General features: G+C 25.6%; 1 protein-coding gene across 2 annotated transcripts in view; it reads right to left on the reverse strand.

The window, feature by feature from the left end:
• Positions 1-3584: 3584 nt before the first annotated feature.
• The window catches only part of LOC107174004 (serine/threonine-protein kinase 32A), a 95166-nt gene continuing 74286 nt past the window's right edge, over positions 3585-24464 (reverse strand). For both annotated transcript variants that reach the window (XM_089223950.1, XM_089223951.1), the window contains 8 exons: positions 23183-23342; positions 19297-19334; positions 18298-18387; positions 14761-14987; positions 11491-11616; positions 9821-9946; positions 9615-9757; positions 3585-5268 (listed from right to left, as the gene is read on the reverse strand). In XM_089223950.1, coding sequence (XP_089080076.1) covers positions 5112-5268; positions 9615-9757; positions 9821-9946; positions 11491-11616; positions 14761-14987; positions 18298-18387; positions 19297-19334; positions 23183-23342 — 1067 coding nt within the window. In that variant the 3' untranslated portion in view covers positions 3585-5111. The remainder of the gene's footprint in view (positions 5269-9614; positions 9758-9820; positions 9947-11490; positions 11617-14760; positions 14988-18297; positions 18388-19296; positions 19335-23182; positions 23343-24464) is intronic.

The raw sequence follows: 24464 nt of genomic DNA on the forward strand, positions 1-24464 counted from the left end.
ATGTTTCGTTGAAGCCTTTTCATACCGGTATCACTATTAGGAGAATAAATCACTGTTTGGTAATATAAATGTAAATATACTATACAATATTAAATTATATAGATAAACCTCCTTTGCTTTGAATCGTTTTCGTATGTAATGGGTAAATGGGTTATTGAACTTAAATTTAACATAGTACACAATGGCTTCTACGAGATACATTCAACACAGTCGACACATACTGTACAGCAGTGTAGTTAAGTATATACATTTCTGATTTTGTTTAATCATTGCTACTAATTAGTAATAATTAGACAACGACGTCACACAAATCCAATCCATAGGGAATAAAATCTAAGTAACACTTTATCAAAAATTGTTTGGCCAACTTCGATGTTATATTATATTATATTATTTTAGGACTTAATTTATTTACACTGAGCATAAATGCAGAAATACGACTGACATTAAATTTCTAAGTGGTTTGGTTTAGTGACTCACCTCGTCTGAAGTCTAGAAAATGTGATTTCATATTCCAGAGATAACTCGATCATGGCCAGACTTCTACTTTACTAAGTTCCAGTGAGAAGGAATTATTTATAAGATAATCGATTAAGGAGAACTTTCTGCCAAACGAATTACTATTTATATCAATAAATTATTATAGCAGTCTGTAGTATAATTTATATATTATAACTTATTGCACTTATTACTGTATATTTACTTATATATCATATTTATGTGCTTCCATATAACACCTCATTCAGAACTGTTATATTGTTAAAAACCGTATGACGTTTATAAAAAATTAATTTTATAAACTTATTCATAAACTATATTGTGGAACGGTATTGTAGTAGTCTATTTAGGTTTTACTTGAACGCAGACGGTTAATAAAATTTGCAAAATATCATTTTGTTTACCATTATTTTATTCTCTCTCGCATTATTCGATTTGTGCGAAACACACCTCTCGTAAAAAGTACGTGACTTGTTCTAAACGATTTTTACTTATATCAATACATATTTTATATTTCGTATGAGTATGCCGTATTTAAATTATTTTTGAAAACAGTTCTTGTCTTATTCATCATTTCAAATCGTTACAAATACATTCATGAATATTTCAATTTTCAATCAGAAAAACCGAGGATCCTCTAAATTGTATCCATATAATATTCTGTAATAATATTTGATGTATATTGATATTATATTAAATAACTTATATATTTGGGTGTTTATCGAAAACTTTTACGGTATGAAATTGAATTTTTAAATTTGATAGCGTGTACCGTACTTAGTGAGGTAATAAAAAAAAAAAAAAATCATCCAACTCAATAATAAACCAGATTATATAATATTGTTTTAAATACTGATATAATAATTCAATGTTTTGTAAAATATAAAATTATTAAACATAGATGGCTTGGTTATAGTAGGTAACTACAACGAATCACTTACGATACGATAAAATATACGTATTTAAAAATATAACTAAGTTTAACAGAAAATATTTTATTTTTTTATATGTCTAACGAATATACTAATCGGACATTTTATAGAAATATAAAATTCCAAAATTCCAGACAAAAATTAAAACAAAAGTTTCAGCTGCAGTACAACATACTTGTTGTTGAAAATAAAAATAAACAGCATAGAAACAGATGCAAGACTTTTAGGTTCTAAGTTTTAAATGAACAACAGTTACCGCACTGATTCAATATCAGCCTACCTATATAATTTATAAATTTATAGCGTTACAACTATAATATATATATTTTTTTAATGAAACGTCTTGTTCACACATATTGTATAGCAAAAATGTGTGCTAAATTTACACTTGAATTATTTGTAAAAATAATAAATAGGAAAACAATTTTTTTTTTTGGTACTTAATGGTTCTTCAGGTATATAAAATATCTAATATCCCATTTTAATTCCGATGAACATTTATTAAAATTGATATGATAGGTATATTTTTTTTAATTACCTATATTTCGTAAAATAATTACTCTTCTATGCGCCCTAAATAGTATAATGATAAAATAATTTGTATCTATATTCATTGAATACAACACATTTTTAATAATCTATTATAATATTACACAAAATACATTTTTATTTTTCTTAATTTTATTTTTAGAGATAGTACAAAATGTCACAATTAATAGTTTTGCTATATTATAACAGACAGTTTTATAATGATTTTAATAATAACCCTGAAAGTCGTATAAAATAAGAAATAATTGAATTATGTTAAATATACATAAAGTTATTTTTTACAATAAAAAACGAAAAAAAAACAAAATATACCTACCTACGCTACAATAAAAATCGTTTTTAGATTATACACTCCTTATAATCATATTAACTGTACAACATCATGTGAATAAAAACCGTAAAGCAAAGTTCGCATTTCACAATAAGTTATTTTTTTCTTATTGTGAATTTCAATATTATTGGTGCATGGAGATGACAATTGTGAAATTGTATTTGTTTAAAAATAGATTTCTAGAAATTTATTATTGCGTAATTCATTTAATGATGAGTGTATAGTGCTTTATTTTAAATAATCTATAATATTTCATAATTTATTTCCGTTCTGTTTTTATAAAAAATACAAACTGTTTTATTAAAATATAAAATGCCCATATTTTGATATTAATTTTTTCCTGTCCGTTTTGTCGAGAGTTGTTAATCACATTATGGAGGTGGTAAAACCTTTCATTAAATAATATAATATCCGGATTTAATAAAGCTCTTAGTATATTATTATAAAACATTGAGTTTACGATATTTCTTTTCGTTTATATTATTTTAACAATATAGTCTGATTTTTTTTTGGCAGTGTTTACGACACAAAATGTGATTGAAATTTATTTTTACCTTCGGGTACAGTGTGATTGAAAATAAAGGGTCCGAAATCGATATTCTTTATACATACATTTATAAATATTATATTATATTAAAATGTATAGCAACCCAATGTCAAAACATATATTTATAGGTTCATCTTTATCTATAATAATATCATCTAAAGAATATATCCATAGATAGTTTTTGATAATAATAATAATAAAAAAAAACAAATGATTTCATCCGAAACTGAAATATTTCTTATGAATTTAACTTTCTTATTAAAAAAAATATACATATATAAATATATCATAACAAATAACAATAGTTATTAGTATTAAAACTCAGAATAATAAATTGTCTTCTAAATGATAATATTTAAAAAAAAACATTGACCTGTCTATCTTTGAACTTTTATAAGTCTATTGTTTTTGTAGAACTAATACAGATTAAATAATATTGTAATAGTTTAATAATTGTTCAATGACTCTTGATATTGTTTTTGAATTGTAAACATACATTACGCGTATCTGTATAGCTCTGGGTTTTGTTATAAAAACAAACCAAAATGAACCTTTTCATTCCCGTTCCAAAATGTGCACAGGTAAAATATTATACAACTGTTGATATAGCTTAATTAAAGTAGACGTGTGCATAATATAGTATACACACAATGTAAACATTTTTAATACATTGATTAATATCGACCAAATTCGGAGGTTTTTGGTAAAAAATGTTCATATCATCGTATTAAATTTATATTCATATTATTATATTATTTTATTACTTTTATTATCTAATATTTTGATACTTAATTCATATAGTACATTATACCTGATACGCCACCGACATTTTACAACATTGTTAGTCAAAACATCAAACGCATGGCTTGTACAACTAGACATACACTGCACCTAGACATTTAAATTACTACATTATTCATAATTTTTGGTCAAGAGTTAATACTTCATTATCTTATAATAGCACATAGTACAGAGACATATAAGCGTTATTAACTATATTTAACTATAATATAATAATATATGTATGTATATTATATATAAATAATATTATACCTATATTACACTGTGCTGCATGTCATATTACTAAGTGTACAAAATAGAATTGTAATACAAAGTGAACAAAATAAAATGGGTAAACGCCTTGGTCCACTAACGCAAGTGCTCTAGAGTGGCAAATATTATTGCCCTGGTGCGCCAATCAAAATTAGCACGGAACTGTCCACTCAGGATATACATCATACATAATATAAATGTGTACCTATATAATATTATAATATAGGGTCAAATGGGGTAATTGTAAATCGGGGCATTTGTAAATAATAATCATAAGAAATTAACCAATCATTTTTAATGTATTTCATATTAATAACATGAAGGTATGAACATATATTGATATAGTGAATCGATGAAACTTATAACCTTTTGAGGTTATGTGATAATACGTTAAATAAAAGGTAATACAGGTTGTTTACATATGCCCCAGATCCAGATTCTATTTCACTCTTATAACGTGAAATCATTGTTTACATTTACCCCAAATAAATGGGGCAAATGTAAATGAATGGGGCATATGTAAATTATTATTTTTTTCTTAAGTGATTTAATATTCTGGTCTTGTGTAGGAAATTTTATAAGCCTAGGATATGTTTATGAATGGTTTTGATGAGAAAGAAAATGCATTGTTAATTATAATTTAGAAAATAAAAAAAATATTAAAAAGTAACAAAATGTATTTACAATTACCCCATTTGACCCTATATATCATACCATAGTGATAATATAACTCTACAAATGTTATTTAAGTGTAGAATGTAGATAGTTAATTTAACTGTTAATAGTATTGATGAAGGACAATCCTAGCTGGACGGTTAAGTATAACATAATAATATTGTAATATTCATAATATTATTATGTTGTGAATAATGTATTTTGTATTGGGTCACTAAAATATTATTTCTATGACTCAAACATTTATAAATATTATATCACACCATCATAATCATCCTCGATTTTGTTGTTCTTGTATTATTAGCCATTAGGTACACGTGTTGACCGTTAGAAGGTGCAGGTATATACAGTACAATAATAATACGTACCATAAAATCACGATCACGAGGACAATATTGTAATAATATGTAATGTTATTATAATAACGAGAACGAAGTAGTAGTTAAATTACATAAAATAATAAAAAAAACCGTTATTATCAATAAATTTCCGATGGCATTCAATTGCCCTGCGCCTCTTGTTTGTGTCAGCTGCCAGCATCGGCCTGTGCGGAAAACAGTCTGGTCTGTACACTGACCGGCGAGATGTTCAGCTTGCAACTGGACCGCCGTCGTTCGGTCGCTATCATAGGCATCGTCAGCAAATCACTCCCACCGTCCTTATCCGTCACCATGGCTGGTACGCTGCACATAAACATAGACATTTTTTTACGCCCGTCTGCGTACTATATTCATGGATAAACGAGCATAAAACGAAATTTTTTCGCCACCGTCGTCAATATATTATTATTTATTAAATATTAAAACGGTTATAACAGCACAAAGCTATCAACCATAAATCACCTCCCGAATCGAGAAAGAAAAGCAATTTTTTTTTTTAAATTATTAAATTTTTTCATCAAAGATACAGTTACTCGATCTCTGATAATATTGCTTACTCATGTCTGTTATTGTGACTCGCCCACGAGTGTATTATTTTGATATTTCATAATACCTTATATTGATCTTGAGCGCGGCAGCAACTTTGACCGTTATCTATTGTAGAGGGAAATGGTCGGTTTTGAAAAACGTATAGGTATGTATGGCAAAGATTTGATTCTAAAATTTTGGATATGGGAACTATAGTGTTACCAGCCGATGAATGCTCTCAAAACTAAGACCACATATCAAACCACGTATCTAGCAAACTTAAGTAGATTATATTATAATAAAGTAACGTTAACAAAAAAATATCAAGTTCAACCATCATCAACATTAAAAAAAAAAAAAAAAAACACTAACTGCAAAATTTGTTTAAATAAATAGGCATCGAAATTTCGAAAGTAATGTAATTCGTGCTGTAACTACAACAGACCACGTGAAGCATAAAAAGTTTATGTTGTTTATATATTATAATATAATTATGTTAAGTTTATAATTTCATAGAAAAAAAATAACATATCAATCATAAAGAACTAAGTAATTTTGGAGATTTTATTGTATCTCTCCGCTGTAATAAAAAAACACCATGTGAACGATCACATTAGCCGATACAAAATATTATTATGGTAAGACATTTGACGTGAGTAAAAACTTATGAGATTAAACTTACTGGCATGGCTATACATTTTTAACGTCACAAAGTTCAACGTACATTTAGGTCTCATTCTGAATTCAGACAGTGTTAAGTTAAATATTTACTATTGTTGAAATATTTATGAAAATATTACTATTGTTAAGACGTGACAGAAAATAATATTGCAAATATTTTTGAATAAATTCTGTTTGTAATCGAGAAGTGAAAAAACGAGCCATAGTTTTTGTTTTATTAAAAAAAAAAATCGATTCAGTCGATAACCATTCGAAGAATTACACGTGGAAATATATATATATATATATATACCTATAATTTCATGTTTTATCTTACTTGATTATTCTCATCTGCGAAACACCGTTTATAAATGTATATAATAATATGTTTAATTATCAACACTGATTTTACTTTTAGTATTTTAATTACGATTTGTTTGTGAAACGCGCCGAGAATAATTAAAATGTTATCGTTACATAACACCTCACGTTTTTACCTGTGATAATACCAGAACAATTTGTATTGTTTTTTAATTAAATTTATCAAAACTAATATTGGGTATTTCATAATATATTCTTAAACTTGTTTAAAGTAATGAGATTTTTTTAAAGTGTCAGATATAAATCTATTATAAAGTAAACACTAAACATAAATGATAAAATTGTGAGGATTTATAAAATGTTTGATTTTATTCAGATTTTGGGCTAATAAAAAATATGTAGGTATTATAATCATTTTATGGGTTCGTTACGTTGACTAATGAGGGTTTACAAGAAATAGGTAGAAACAAGGTATGAAGTATCAAAAATTAATTGAATAGATTTTATGGCTTGCAAATGACATATTGTAAAGTTTAATTTTAATTGTAAACTTAAATTAAAAAAAGTTCTTATATCATACCGATCTTACCCGCAAAAAAGCTAAGTAACACTTTTAATTGGTGCTTATAATATTATAAGTAGTTATCATTGTTAGAATTGAATATAATGTAATTTATTATTATATATTTACAATTATTATTGATTGGAAATACCTAAATATTGGTAAATATATATTATTATTGCTATAATTATACATCTCCACTTTGCACAATATCAAAAACTATATAACTAGAAATACCATTGCTTGGCGTTTTGTTTTTACACAATATACATTGAAAAAAGTAAAATAATATGTTGTAAAACGATAGGATCGATAACAAAACAAAATTACTAAACTTTTCGCATAACTACTGTTTACGATTGTCAACGAATTTTCTTTAGCTTGAAGTCATTACTTAGAAATAAACGAAAAATCCAATGTTATTAAAACCAAATAAAAGTTTTGTTGACTTAAAACATTACTATAATTATTTATTGTGTCAGCTCTAAAATAAAAGACAATAGAACAAAATATTAATTTAATATGTATTTATGACGACGTCGTACCAACATGCGATGTCTCCATCTTACACACGTACAGCAAGGAAAATATTTCGGTCCTCCAGTTTCAAATATTTCAATAGTGTATTGTTAGTTTTGATATTAGAGTAGATTGACCCATTATGAAATTTAAAGGTAATATCATTACATAGCACCACACTTGTAGGCTTTTATCTATATTATTATTTTTAACTAATTTATGATATTTCTGAAATAATAAATTTTAAAACGATCAGAATTTCTTAAAAACAATATGATATCAGTAAAAGACTATGTGGAGCCCATGATAATCTTACCTGTAAGTTTATTAGTAAGTTATTTTTTTTTTTACTTTTATAAAAAAACTAATAGTACACTATTGAAACTGATGAATGAACATCTGCCATATCACACGAGCGTACGGTAGAAATAACATATGCGGATACGATGTTTTCTTAATATAAATTCAAATAATTAATTAAGTTGTATATTAGGCAACCCCAATACACGTTGTTTAGCTTGTATGAATAAATAAAAACTATGCTATTTCATTGATTATAAGATCGTGTAATCAATGTTATAAATCGAAAAAAACTGTTTTAATATTTATAAAATGCTGTTCATCACATTTGAAAATCTGATTTAAATGTAGGTGTGGTCATAGATGACGTATATTTTATAATTTTTGCACACTATGTAACTGCTTATACATTTTACTGCAAGTCTGGGCATTAACGCGTCAATAAGTTAAAGTTAAGTTAATTTAACTTTTTAACTAAATAAGTTTTTTTTTTTTTATGTTTATTAACTTAATAACTTTGGGAGCTTTCGAATTAAATTTTAATTAACTTGAGTTAATTTTACATTTAAACAAGTTAAGTTAATTTAATTTAATTTTGTGAACTATTGTAGGAATACAAATTGCTGGTAGGCTAAGGTTATTAGACAAGTATGCTAACAAAATGTGTACTGTAAACTTTTGCACACATAAAATAGTAATAGTTCTTTGGTCTAGTAACATGAACAATTGTAGTTGCCAATTATTTTAATTTTACCTATAAGAAAACAAGAAACTTTTTTTAACTTAACTTGAGTTAAAAAGTTAATATTAAATTTTGGTTAACTCTTAACTTAATTCAATTGATAGAACATTTTGAATTAACTTTTAACGATTAACTTGATTTAGATTTTAATTTAACATAACTTAACAGAGTTAAAAAACATCATTAACTTGCCCAGCCTTGCCTTTTAGGGTAGAAATCAATAAATTGTAAAAAAAAGATTTCCAACGTATATTATTTTAACAACAATTAATGGCTGATTAATTTATTATGAAATAATTTAAAGTAAATATAATATATACGTTAGGATATATATATATATAATATAATCTAACATCGTGAGAAACATCAACGTTCCTCCTGCAGTAAAAAATAGTTATATTTGGTTAGATATTATAAGTATCGATAATGATACGGATTTCTTAAAACATATACGATTGATGAGACACAATTTGGTTACCATATATAGGCGTACAATTCATGCGGATAGGGTTATATCGTTTTCATAACAAAATTATGCTAATTTTGACTTAGAATACATTTAAAGTTACCATATAATTAGCCATTGTATTAAGTTTGAAGATAAACGTTAAGAAATTTTGTTTTAAACAAGCATCAAAATATTCATCCATAAGAATTTTATGCAAGCGCATTCTTCGATAACGGAAAAGCACTTGGGGAACACAAAACCTACTCTGCAATATACATTGTTTTCAAAACCATCTGTATTAATACAAAAATATAAAAAAAGATAGCTTGATAAAAAAATGTGGACATGTAATTAACATTTAAAAAAAGTGTAATCAACGTAATCAAGCTAAACAAATAACCATACTAATTAATGCGCAACTGTAGGCTAATTACCTAGCTGTTGAATCATTTATATATTTAACCTAACCTAATAAGAAAATACATATATTATTTTCACAAAATTCAATCGCTTTATTATGTTTCTAATTAATTTAAATAGGTGTATATTATATTAGTGTTTGAACTTACATCGCTGGTATGGTTGATGCATTCATAGCTTTTATCAACTCTTGCTCCCAGTCGTGTTCCTTGCGTTCCATTTCTCGTCTTTCAAGTTCTTTCTCGCGATTATAACATTTAAAATGTTGAAGTTGTCTACTAATCTCAGTGTCCTGTTTAAAAATCGTCGTAGAAAAAAATTACAATAGGATTTCCATGAAAATTAATTTTCTTACTTCTATTGTCATGGAAGTTCTGAGTGACCTTTGTTTTGCCAACCGTCTGGGCTTTCGGTGCAATGGGTTGGGTTCGACTATCATCTCTTCCAGTTCAAACGTTGGATCACAATTCAGCCTGTCTTTCTAAATAATTTTCAAAAAATGGTTATTATAAAATTTTTTTTCAATAAATATATCAAAAACTATGATTTATTTTATTGTACTTTTAACAAGTTTTAAATGGTTTTTAACTTTAAATTAATTTCAATTCATATTAAATAAATAATACAAGAAAAATTGTTATTAATTTTCATAAAATTTTCATATAAAAAAACACTTGTTAACATATAAGTTATCACATTTTTAATATTTTATTTTAATGAATTCATTTCAAACCATCATTTTCAAATATCCATTTCATTTTATTTCTGTTGTTTTTATTCACTTATTTTTTGTTATAATATAATATTATATTTACATTTTAAAATAAAATATTTCGTCAAGTTAATGTAAAAAAACCATTTTAACTTAGACTCGATATTGTACAACTGCTGTCCCATGAGTTTTAAATTGAACGATTTTAGAAAAGTAATTTTAAAAAGAATTGGATATTCGAATTGTTCAGCGATTGTTTCATACATTATCGCTGTATGATCTATAATTTCGTAAGATGTGCTAATAATATAATTTTAAAATTATTGTGCAGACCAATAAATTAACATACACCCCTTTGGTTAAATAATTTTAATTGTCGATTTATCGATTATATTTCGTGACGATATACATTAAATCAATAATTATTTGAATGCGTTCATAATACTATGAACTCACCCAGGAGACAGGATTGGACAAGCTTATTTAACTATTTGAAAAACACAACCTTATTATAATTATACTCATGTAATTGACACATTTATTGTTATTAAACCTTTTTTATTATTATTATGTAAAATCTTTCAAAAAAAAAAAAAAATGTATTTCATCCCAATGGCCAAGTTTCCGAGGGTTATTTCTTAAAAAAAAAAAAAAAAAAAAAATAGTATGAACAATATAATGTGGAGATACAAGTAAAATGTGAAATTTCATGACGTTAATCAATAAATATTACTTATAACAACTAATTGAATATTTGATACAAAAGGACGAGTAGACGTTATTAAGTTCCTTCTCTAATCAATACAACTAAAACCTCAAATTTCCTGAGGTATTCAATTGCATGTAGTTTTCCCATAGCGTTATCACTTATCACTTGAATGCTTACCTGCCTATTTTATTATACCTATAGGTAATCGATTCTCGTCGTTGAATAGGTAATTATCACTTAAATGATGTTAACATTGTTTTGAGTTAGTTTATTCGGATTTCATTGAGTCTGGTTAAATTAGATTGTTGAAATTCATACACTGTTCGGTTGAAAACACATCGTCACGTTGCTGCGTTATAGATAAATTCGAGAGCCAGACATTCGATATTGTATTTTAATACTATGATGATAAAAGTGTTACTTGCAATATTATCTGGAGCTGTTCAATATAATACTAATTAAAACATGTTTTGTTATTCCTGGAAATAGTTTCGAAACAATTTGTTTTCAGACGTCCAATAACTACTCCGAGTCCAAAACGCGAATATTACAGTGCGATATCAAATAAGTATAATTATAATATTGTTTTTTCACTGTAGCTTACCGGTGGCGTAAATGGTGGCCTAATTTGTTTTTCTAATATCATTCCAAAATTGTATCGACTTATACACGGAATGGATTTCAGTTTCTTGACCGTGGTGATTCTCTCGTCTGGGTTAATGCATAACAGCTATAATAATAACAACAACAATTATAGCAATAAAAATATAACGCATCGTTATATTGTTTTTATTATTCAATCGCAATTTTAAGAAGAATGGTAAAAAAGGTTATTTTTTTTGTTAATTTTAACTTTCAACCAGGCATAACTATAATATAAAATGTTCAACCTTTATAATTTATTATTATATTTATGGGTTTTCCTATATACAAAATCTTAAGTGAAAATAATACACCTAGATTAATTAATTATACTTCCTTATATCATTATATATTTATTTATTGATGAGAGTTACTGAAATTTGTTGTAAATAATGTAATTAAATATGCTTACCAATTCTAAATGTTAAATTTTATATTAACTTATCAATACATTTTATACGTCAGGAAAACTTTATTATAATAATAATAATAATAAAATATGGGAGGTTTAAAAAAAAATAATAATATTCTTTAAGCTATTTAATTATTATTTATCAATACACTATGGACAAAACAATGCCGTTGTTATTATTTCTGTTTTATGTATTATAAATAGAATTATAATTTTTTTAAAGGTGAAAAATACCTATCTAAGAGCTTTGTATTTTTGTTATATATATATATATTTTTTTTTAATTAAATGAATGTATCTATTAATAATTTTATATTTTTAATATGAATAAATTATATTAATAATTATAATTGTTAAATATTACTTATATGTATATTTTAGTTTCCTATAATACTTGAACAAGATCACATGATGTGATTGTTAAAAATATTTATAGTATGTTAATATCTGAAAAACTTGGCTTTATTACGATATTTGAATTATACATTCAAAGATCTAAGCTTATCTTAAAAGAGAAAATAAGAATCACATGGGCTAGCTAAAAGACAAACTAAAAGAAAAGTAATTTAAACATTCTTCAACTGAATATAGTAACTCTCGAAATTTATATTTATTAATCTATCCTTTAATTACAAACTATATTTACATATATTTCAATACTGCGCCGAAGATAAACATACTATTTATACAATCTTTCTAATCAGTAATCATCGACCGATTGCAAATACCACATGATGTATGGATCTATGAACTTCATAACCTAACCTACCTAGACCATAATACTTACAATTACACACAACGACCTCTCTACAATCTCACTCACTATATCCCTTCAAAATGTTTCACAAACCTTAAACTATCTTAAACAACTAATTTCTAAACTTGTCGTGAATAATATCCCGGGAAAAACATTTCGAAAACTCAAGAGTAAATATACCAGACATCTTCTCATTAACATTTTATTATTCAACACAACAGCTGCATATTATAATAACCGTGAAAAAAAGTTGTAAATATACTTTTCGAAAAAAGGCACTCTACGATGTACAAAAATCCATGAGTGATTTCACGGGTGTAGCTAAATCTGTCACAAACCTACTATAAAAGTTATCGTACAATTTTTAAATATATTTTAGGATATAATGTAGATTAGGTATAATAAATATCGGTCATATTGATTTTAAAAACTAATTAAATTAATGTTATTCAATCGATTAAAGTGTGCAGGGTATTATATTTAAATATTTGAAGCAAAGACTATGTTCACATTTCATGCCACTCTTGCAGGCTCCAATAATTAATCCGAGATAAAAACATTTTTCAGTTGGTTGATATAATATAATGTTGTGTAATAGCTGACGTTTTTGTTTGAACTTTTGTTTTATAAGTATTGAAATGAATTACAAATGAGTAGCATTTTTTTTTTTTGTCGTTCCATTTTTTATTTCGCTTTTAAATTATAAAAAAAATAATTATTCAAAATTATAATACAATTGGTCGAATTATATTTATCTCCACCGTGAGCTGATGTGGACCGTACTTTTTATAGAATATGAAGGTAACTTTATTATTATTAATATTATTTTTTTTTTTTTGCAAGTTCCTTTTGTCATTGATGTTCCAGTAAATACCTATTTTATTTTATTGGGTTATTTTATTTGAAGTAGTCTGTTAAAATATGATCTGTATTTATTTTAATTAATATTTCATCGTATTATAATATTAGGTATATACGAACATGTATAGGTTTTATATTTTGCAATTATTCTGATTTCAAATTTAATTGATATTTCAGCTGACTACAATAAATTTCTGCATAACGGAATAATATTATTGCAATAATCAGACTGTAATGATTTTTAACAAAATGATAATTCAAAATTATTCATAGGTTTTCTCACAGTTGATAAGTATTACGTTTTAAATCTAAAAATTAAAAGGTTTAATTTAGCAAAAAAAAAAAATTAATCTAAATAATATTTATAACACAAACAGGTAGTTTTTAAATTTTTTATCGTATTCAAAATGTAAAATCTTTTTTTAAATGCATGTATAATAACAAATCAAAAAAAAACTCGACATCAAAAAGAAAGTAAAATATATTAAAAGTAGACGGGATTTCGTTGGGTCATAAATGTGGTATCTCAGTGAGCTAGGATAAAAACAATGAAAAAAATTACATACAATTCAATATATGTAGAAATATTATTAAATATTATGTTTTGATATAAATCGATAAGTATTTATGTGGATATAAAAACATTTTTACTTACATATTTAAATAATATCTTAAATTCCTACCCGAATCATCACTTTCAGAAATATTGAACAACAATCCTCAATTCATTACCAACATCATACAATTCATCACAGCCACCAATCTTCTTACCAAAATTTAGTTTAATTTAGATATAGATACAATTCATGTAATTTTTTTCCCCTTATATTAATAATTTCTCACGTTAAACCCAATGGCCCATGTTGCTGAGGGTATCATTAATAATAATAATAATAAAAAAAAAAAATATCTTAAATTATAATAATGTGTAAAGTTAATACCCGTTTAGCTAGTTTAAATTGTATTCAATATAATCTAAATTAAACCTTTTTTTTTTTATTAATTTATCTTACCTAGCCTAATCTAACCCATCATGGATCTTTGAAACTAAATATCAACAACATTAAATTGATGATAATATTATTGTTGATCTGAGGAACGGGCCCTAAATAACTCCTCTCTTTTCAATAGTACAATATTATTATAATTATTACAGTCGCATTCCGTGAAATACGTGATTACAATTTTTCAATGTTCCTTACTCTTTGGAATAGTAAACTCAATGGTTCTGAACATTTCGGTGGTATTGCCGTGGATGACGTCGAATTCATCATCATCAATCGAACTTCCCTCGGCGTTGTACCAGAATGGATGTCATATGGTCGACACCTTGACATGACTTCGTAAAGTGTGACGCCTAGTGACCACCAATCCACGGGATACGAGTATCCAGAGCATTCGCCCAACGAGCATAAGTAAACTTCTGGTGCTGTTTGTGAAAAATAATGGAATTAGAAACATAATATTTATTTTAAAATATTATGATAACGTTTAATATTATAGACATTATATTATCATGCATTAAAATGTGCTTTGATGATAAATGAAAATAGCAAAAATATACTGCGGAATTACTATATTATAGCAGCAAAGTCATTGCATAACATAATATTTAATATTATATTGAAACATATTTTGAGATTATTCGATATTTAATTTCCTTTTATAATAATATTATAAATACCTATTATTCACATTGTATAATAAATACCGCATGAAATAGTTTTAAATTCTAAAAATAATTTTATCAAAATTAGTTAGACTAGTTTAAATTGTAACATGATACAATATAGGAAAAAAAAATTATATATTTATTTATTTATTTATATATATAGTCCAGAGTATATATATATTATATAAATTAGAACAATATTTTATTATTTTGCTTTAAAATGTATTGTTTGTTTTTCTTATATCATCCAATTTTGATTTTTTAATATTCATTGATATAATAAAACGTAAAAGTATAACTGTTATAATTCAAGGAATTTAAGTAAGTATATCTCTGTGTTTAAAACATAACCAGAAATGTTATAAAATAAAAGGTATAATTTAAACACTTTCGACATAATTTACTTTAGATATTTAATTGGCTAAATATTATAGTGCTGGATTTATGATTATAAATTATGTTCATGCTTTCTATAGTCACCTTATTATATTTCAAATTTTGGTATATCTACCGTATACATTTATTATAAAGGTGTATGATATTATACTTGTGTAATATTTATTACCCATTACTCATTATTTTTATTGTTTTATCTTTAGTTTAATTAAAATAATAATTTACAAACTATCTTTGAAATAAAATGAATAAAATAATACAACTTCCAGATATACCTATACTATTAGTTAATTTTATACATTCATTTAATTCCTTAGGTTTTAATAATGAGTTTAAAATTTTAAATATTTTTGAAAATTCAAATATTTATAAATTTGCATAGCAATTATGTTACTTGTATGTAATAACCACAATAGACAATAGCTTGTATTGTATATTAAGTATTAACATAAGTTAACAATATAATTTAATATAACCGAAAAAAACAGTCCATCGAAATCATAGTTTTGTGTGTGAGGTTTTGTAATCACTGCCAAAAAAAATATGAAAAACTTTATTAAGTATTTTTGTAAGACTATTCGATCTGAATGAAAGTAGAAGTATTCTATACGAACAGTTTTTAACACTAGAAGAAGTTTAATATGAAATATCGATAAAGCGTTATTTTTTTTTAGGATACTATTTTATATACACAGTAGAAAACATTAATATTAAACGAATAAAATACTGTTTCACCTTTGAATTTAGACAACGTCCGAATTCAGAAATATTACGGTTCAATGGCGGCAAATTCGAGAAAATGCTGGTGTACTACAACCAAATCCCTAATGGCTGTTACAAGTCAGGATATATTTTATACAACAAATATTGCCATGAAAACGACGGTGTTAAGCGTTCGATTATTGTCTTACATCTAGTAACTGTGTTTTTCTCGGCATTGATGACTTGTTTACGAGAAAAATATTCAACGACCTCAGGTATCTACGGAATACAAGACTGACAATGACAATGAAATCTAATTAATGATCTGTAATCGATTTTTTATTAGCCGAGAAGTATTCAAAATAAAACATAACCACAACAGTTAAAATAATAATATATTATGTTAATATCGATCCGTAAACGTCGAATGCCGTATTAATAGTTATCATACGACGTAGAATCTTAATATAATATTAAATACTAGTCAAAATAATATTTTACCAATGTTATTGTTTCAGTGATAATTATTTTAAGATTTATCGAAATTCTCGTTTGTAAATGTCAAAGCCATTGTACCTAATAATTCGTGGTTTCGCCGTATTCTTATTGTGAACAAAGTATTATATTGCATGTAATTTAATGCCATCGCCGTCTGTCATGAAATAAAAATAAAACTATCAAAATCGTTTTCAACATTGAAGATAATTTAAACGAAATTGTTTTCAACTCATTAGAATGCAATTGTTGCAGTATGTATATTTACACATCGTAATTTGTAACTTTTTTTATTTTTAATGACTACATTCTTATTCTTTTCATTGGTTTCTGTTTTTGATATCCTATAGTGATCCATATGATATAATTATTTTTGTGTGCTTAAGGGCACTTTTTTTTAAATTATGATTTTTTTTCTTGTTCGCTTACCCAAACTCTGTGGTATTCGAGTAATCTATTGTATTGTGTGATTTGAAATTTGCGTTAAAACTTTAATAACAAATAAATGGTCTAACAAATAAAATACTGTATAAGTCAACACCAAAGTTTACTATTGTTCACTTTATTTTCACTGGTATTGTATTTTATGTTAGAACATTTTATAAAAAGAACGTGAAATAATCAAAACCAATTTTTTCGCTTTGGATTAAAAACGTGTGTAAGAAAAATATATCAAAAATTTCATTTCAATTATGTAATTTAATGAAAAAGTTATAACGAAAATATGATTTGAAAGTAGTGAGTGATTATATTTCAACTGTATACTAATATAAAAAGAAAAATTTGAATAAATATTTCGTGTTAATTAGTGTTAAAGATTCCAACTGATAGGTCATCAGCCTACAACTATTTAATTATGTTTACATATATATTAATTGATATGGGTGCCTATTCGTTTAGCTAATTTACCATATTTACATCTTTTCTTTTTAAATTAAATGTTTACATAGTAAGTTTTCTTAACTTTGTATTCAATTTTATTTAATAAAACATATACCATTATTGTCGGTGGTATTCTATTTAAATACTTTTATGAAAATATTCAGTTATTATTTTTGTTCTTTATTTTTTTTTAAATATTTCAGATTTATTTTAGGGCATTCTAAAAGTAGATACTTTTATTTATTTAATGTAAATTGAATTTTTATAACTTTATGTCTTTGTGAGTTATACATTTTTAGCAAAACATAATAATGTTTATATTTTTATTCTTATAATTTAATGTATTACTTGAAATGCTGCAATTGTATAGATCTATAATATAATTTATTATTATATACGAGTAGCAAATGTGACACGCCAATAATTTTTTATTTAATTATTTTCGTTCTATTATAGTTATTTATATATATACCTAATAATAATAAACCGATGATCGCTATTTTTTATGCAGTTCTTATTACGAAAATCGTAATTGTTCTTTAATTTATATACAAAATTACAAAATAATTACAGATAAACATTTTATACATACCTATATAAGGTTTGGTGCCAGACAGCGACGACGCTAATTTTTTACCATGTAGTGTAGCTGCTATATTAAAATCGGTAATGTGTGCATGACCTACAAAATGAAGTTTGATACATTATGATATATGTATAATAAATAATAATGAATAAGTTGATCATTGTATTATTAAAATGTGTTTTGTACGATTAATATATTGTAGATTTCGTACAATTGTATTATAGTATCCTAAATTAATAATATTTAAAAAAGATTATATTGAAATTCAGTTTTGTTGAAAAAATATTGATTTTGAGTTTTAATGTAATATTATTTATTGATGTTCACAACTAAATGATAATGTACAATAAATGGATATAGACAATGGCTTGTATTAAATGTTTTCATGTTAAAATCAAAAATAATGTTGAATTTTGGGCAGTTTATGTAATTTGATTATTTTGTAGATTATGACATTGATCATTAAGATAATAATCAAGACACAATTATTAAACTATTTCATTGAATAACTTAAATAACTCTCAATTGCTATCATATTTAATCAATTAATGTGTTAAATATATTTTTATTAAAAAAGTAAAATCAAAATCTCAATAATAACTGAATTATTTTAAAATTGTAATTGATTTAATTAAATGTTATTTTTAAATAACAAATTGTAATTTTCAATTTATATAATAAATTTATCCAAAATATCTAATGCCATTTTGATTTAGTAGTTTTAAAAGTGCAGTGATCCTTAACCCAAAAAAAAAAAGAAATTCATGGTACAACACCAGCTGAAGAAGAATATTTAACATTTTTAATTAACATTCTGATTTCCTGCCTACCAACGTGGTACTGGGTAGGCAAATTAAACGAAAAAAAAATTAAGTTTCTTGTAATATAATATAATATTCATATGGTTTTAAGGTGATTTTAATTCGCCTATAAATATCATTCAGCCACGATATTCATTCTGGAAGTTTCATAATGCAATTCGTTATGAAATATGTCAATCCTTACCTTCTTCATCTAGCAGAATATTCTCCGGTTTTATGTCCCTGCAGAGAGAGAAAGAGAGAGAGAGCGTGTAAAAAAGTATGGAAAAAAGTTTTAATCAGTTAAATCATATATATTAATATATTATATATTAAACATAATTTTTTTTATATTTTCAAACAAATTTCAAAAATCAAAAAAATGTTTTCACATTTATGATCATTCTTATTTTGCATAATGATCAATAGTTCACTGCAATTCTTCGATAATCATATAATCAAGGTAAGTATGTTGCATATATTGTTACAGCAAGGTCAACACAAAAAAGCATCAGTCGATCAAAAACATGGACGGTGATTAATAACTTCTCTCGTGCAAAATGATCAAACTTTTTTTTGTTTCTTTTTTTTTTTGTCATTGAAATCGCTCGGTGGTCACAATAAGGCACAATCAATCACCGACCCATTTACACGTCTTGTACACACCTACTGCTCAGACCTACAGAAATACGTATGTGAACATCCTCACCGGATCGTCGAAGTAATCACTCGTTTATCCGAAATAATATACATATGTAGGTATTGATATCACACAATAATCGTAAGAAACTTAGCCGTTGATTAAAAAACATACATGGTATAGTTATTATAGTTTTTTTTTTCTAAAGAGGATCTTTTATCACTAAAATTATCGGTAGATAGGTGCTTCTGAAAATGTATTTTTTATATACAATTATTATATTATTTTTGTTTCTGAAAAAAAATCACCTCACATAAAATTGTTTATGTTTTCAAAAATGAATCAATTTATATTGTATGGTTACAGTGTAATTTATTCTGTTCGTTATCGTTTTCTAATTTTTCTAATTATCTACATCATGACTGAAATTAGAAACTTGTAATATCTGTAATATGTACTTAATTCGCTGAACAGGATATTCTGGTCAAAAGTGATAGTTGTGCTCTATTTGCACAATCTACGTGCACGGGACTTTTTGCGACTGAAGTGAAGTGTATTTCTTTAAAAAGTCTTTGAGCAGCCTTGTGATAGCTGTGATAACGATGTTAAAGAATTACCAGACTTAAAACTTTTAATCAACAAATTATTAGTTTAAGATGAAAATCTAAAAGATATGAATTATAATAACCCTGGTAATATGTCTGTGCATTACTCTAGTGAATTTATTTTTAATAAAATTAATGAGCATAATCATTGCGCCAACAAAAGGCGTTTGATAAGGTGAATTATAATTTAATATTATAAATTAAAAATGTATTGTATAGGTGGTAGCTTTTTAAAATGGATATTTACTTATCTTACTAATCATACTCTAGTAATTAAAATTATGTCACATATTTCTGATGAATATCCTGACTTATCAAGTGTTCCTCAAGGGCAGCTATTTAGGTATTTTACTATTCTTAATATTTAGATCTCCTACTAGTCCTTGATAGTTCTATAAAAATTCTATTATTTGCGATTTTTTTATTATTTATTATCGATAATATTTATAAATGTAATATTACATCGTTTACCCGTAACAAAAGTAAAACTTTTTTAACTATAATATTGAACTTGGACCTCCCACTAGAGTAAATGTAATCAAAGAGTTGGACAAATATTCTTAAAATGATCTTTCTTTTAAAACAAATCATAAAATGATTATTAATAAATCGCTTAAGATATTAGGCTTAATTAATAGAAATACCAAAGATTTTAGAAATCCGTTTTATTTAAAGCATTATATACATAATTATTCAGATTCAATTTTGATTTTGGCTCCGTAATTTGGTCTACCAAACACTTGACATACATAAACAATTTAGTTAATGTTCAATATATTTTTAAAAGGGATTTCATATAATATGTCAAATATTCCATTATCTAGGGACTCTCGCCATCTAACTCAAGATTATATTGGTTTTGTTCTTTTTTGACTTAGACGTAAGTTAACTGATATATTGTTTGTCTTTGATATTATTAGTTATATAAGTAATATTGTGTGTCCTGAGTTATTGTTTGAAATTGGCTTTCGAATTCCATATCTAGTTACACGTAATTAAGATTTATTCTTAGTTCCCCATTTTAAAACTAATAGTGGTAACAATTATTTTCTGTTTCAATCGTTAATTTTAGTTAATATAATTTGTACACATTTAGTCTGAATTATTTATGTAATTGACACTAGAGTTATTAATTTTTAATTTAATATATAAATATATACACACACACACATATATATATATTACTATACTTAAATGATTTTTTTTTAGTCTGAGTATATATAGATATATATTATACATTTTAAAAGGGTTGCTCTGCCCGTTATAAATCACATAAATATATAATAAATAATTATTTGCTCGTTGCTGTAGATAGAGCGTGTATCTGGTACATAATATATTATATTTTGCACTCTACGCATATATATTTTTTTTATACATATCTGATAGCCAGTAATGTAGGCATAATAATACGATGGCATTAAAGCCTACATGAATGACGTAAACCCTCGTACCTACGTATATAATAATAGGTACGTCATGAATACATATATCGCACGAGTGTGTTTGCAGACATGTTAACTCATATACGTTGTTATAGAAGTGAAGTTAATGGCGGAGAAACTATAATAACATAATCGGTGCGCTTAGGGCGGATAAGTGAATTCTCTAGAAAATATAGGTACGCGAGGAAAATGATGAAGATTGGATAGTTGATAATGTAGCAAGAAGAAAAAAGGTAAAAAAAAACTCTTCTATCACCGCATTCGAAAATTTGGTGTACACTCGAACACGATGAATGACATTATTATACCAGGTGATTGGTGAATCATTTTAAACACAAAAATATACTCATTTTACAACTCTTTTTGGGTTTTATTAAATTTTCCATTTTCAAAACTACGTTTAGTGTTATGATGTCTTTTTATATTCAATAAAAACTATTTGTAACTTTATATTCATTTAAAAGAGAATATTTTCATGCATAAATAATTAATAATAATCAATATTGAATTGATGAATTTTGATATTTTGCGATCATTGATATTTTTGATGACCGTAAAAGTGCATTTTGATATTCCATGAAACCTTTACAGCTTTGCACCTTTCAACTAATATTAAAATTCTTATAAATAAGTAAACATTATATTCATTAAATATTTTCAGAATAGATTAAACAAATATAATGATATATCAACTATATAAAATCTTATAAATCGATATTTAATTACTTATGATTACATAATAGATTATTAGGTACTTTGATGAGTGGTATACGTCAACAGAATTATTATTTATTTTTATAATATATTTTGTATACGATAATGATATTAAAACTATGGTTTGGATGTTTATTACGATATTTTGTTCTATTATCTCTAATATTCGTGCTGAATTAGATAACAAGAGAATTTTTCTCATGATATTTTAATAAGCTGATGTTATAAATCAATATCATCGAATTTGATAAGATTTTCTACGACCCAAGAGATAGACCCTCCTAAATGACTCTATCCTAGTGGAATTATATCGTTTTGCGGTTCTTACTATTAATTACCCAATCAAAATACAATACAAAGGCTTTTCGGTAGAGTAAGTTAATGACGATATTCTTCAAACCCCTGTTAATAGTAATGTATTTTTTGTATTTTTGTTTTAAATATTAATTGTTGATGGTTAGAAACACTCAAATATGTACAGAATTCACTTAAACTGAAAATATCTTAAATATTCAAAACAACATACCAATCCATACACCAGTTTATAAAAACTAATCAACACGCGTGATTCAAAATACCAAAAATGTTAATACAAAACATTTGGTTTGTACATTTTTAATATTATATGCAAATATCAGTCGTACTTTTGCCCTCAAGACATTAAATGGTATTGTGGTTTGTACTTACCTATGAACTATATGCTTGCTTTGCAAATATTCCAACGCAGAACCAATTTCGCAAGCAAACAGTTTGATTGAATTTTCGCTGAACTTAACGTCTTGACCCAAGTGATACCTCAGATCGCCACTCAATAACAAGTCTGAAACCATGAACAGGTCTTCCTCGTCTGAAACACATTGTAGGTGCCTACCTATAGTTATTTGATATTCAACACAGTGTCTTCGTCACTCGTAATTTCGAGTGAACATAATAATATTACTATCGATAACGTATGAAATAAAACATTCTCAAAAGCTATAATAGTGACGTTCAAAAGTCCTAAAGTATAATTATCGTAATCGTATCCAGTGTAATATTTTTTATGAATTATAATATCGTGTTATTAACTATAGTTATTGTAATATTTATAGTTACTGGTCAACTTTCAAACATTAAATCACCTGCGTAGTGATTATAAAAGCGTGTTTGTTAAATGTATTGTGTTCTAAAAATCTATTATAGCATATTGACAACAACAGTCAATCTACCAATACATTAAAACCCTCAGGTGTAGTTTGTTCTGAATTCAATACATTGAATAAATATTAAATCAATATTTGACATAACATGTTTCGAACAAAAGAGTACGACTAACACTTTCTACACAATTAAATATTGAGTGAATCCGCTCATTATCGTTTCACCAACACAATTTTCTGTGCTAATAAATGCTTATAGTAACGCATTAGTTACAAATTACTATAACATTTTGAAAACGAATATTATATTATATGTACATTTTAAAGAATATTAATAAAGCTGTTCTAAGAACACTATACTGGTAGTCGGGAGCTGAAGTAGATATTGAGTAGATATACACTATAATTATATAGATTGTAAACACTTAAATAAAGTTATATATATATTTTTTTAATGCTATGAAATAATGAAAAACATTATAAGTACCATACCTATTATTATATATTCATTAGTGCAATATACTAAAACTTAAACAATCAAATACATTTTTAAATTGTAAGATTAATAATAAAAAAATAAAAATACTGTAGGATACACTTTTTACAAAATCACGTAACTATTACCTATACAAAAATTTAATTTTGATAATATTTAATACTAAATGATCCTGCATGGCATTTCTGGGGAAAAATTAAATAATTCTAGTGGTGAGGATTTACCCTGTCTTAAGCTCCATCAAATTTAAGCTACCGCGTATTTTCTACATTGTTATATGAGTGGTTCTGATCAAATATAAAACACAAGTCTAAAATTAAATCCTATTATAATA

This window comes from Diuraphis noxia, unplaced genomic scaffold, assembly GCF_037042655.1.
Source record: "Diuraphis noxia isolate RWA-SAM2 unplaced genomic scaffold, SU_Dnox_SAM2 contig0003, whole genome shotgun sequence".
In the NCBI taxonomy this organism is placed as follows: domain Eukaryota; kingdom Metazoa; phylum Arthropoda; class Insecta; order Hemiptera; family Aphididae; genus Diuraphis; species Diuraphis noxia.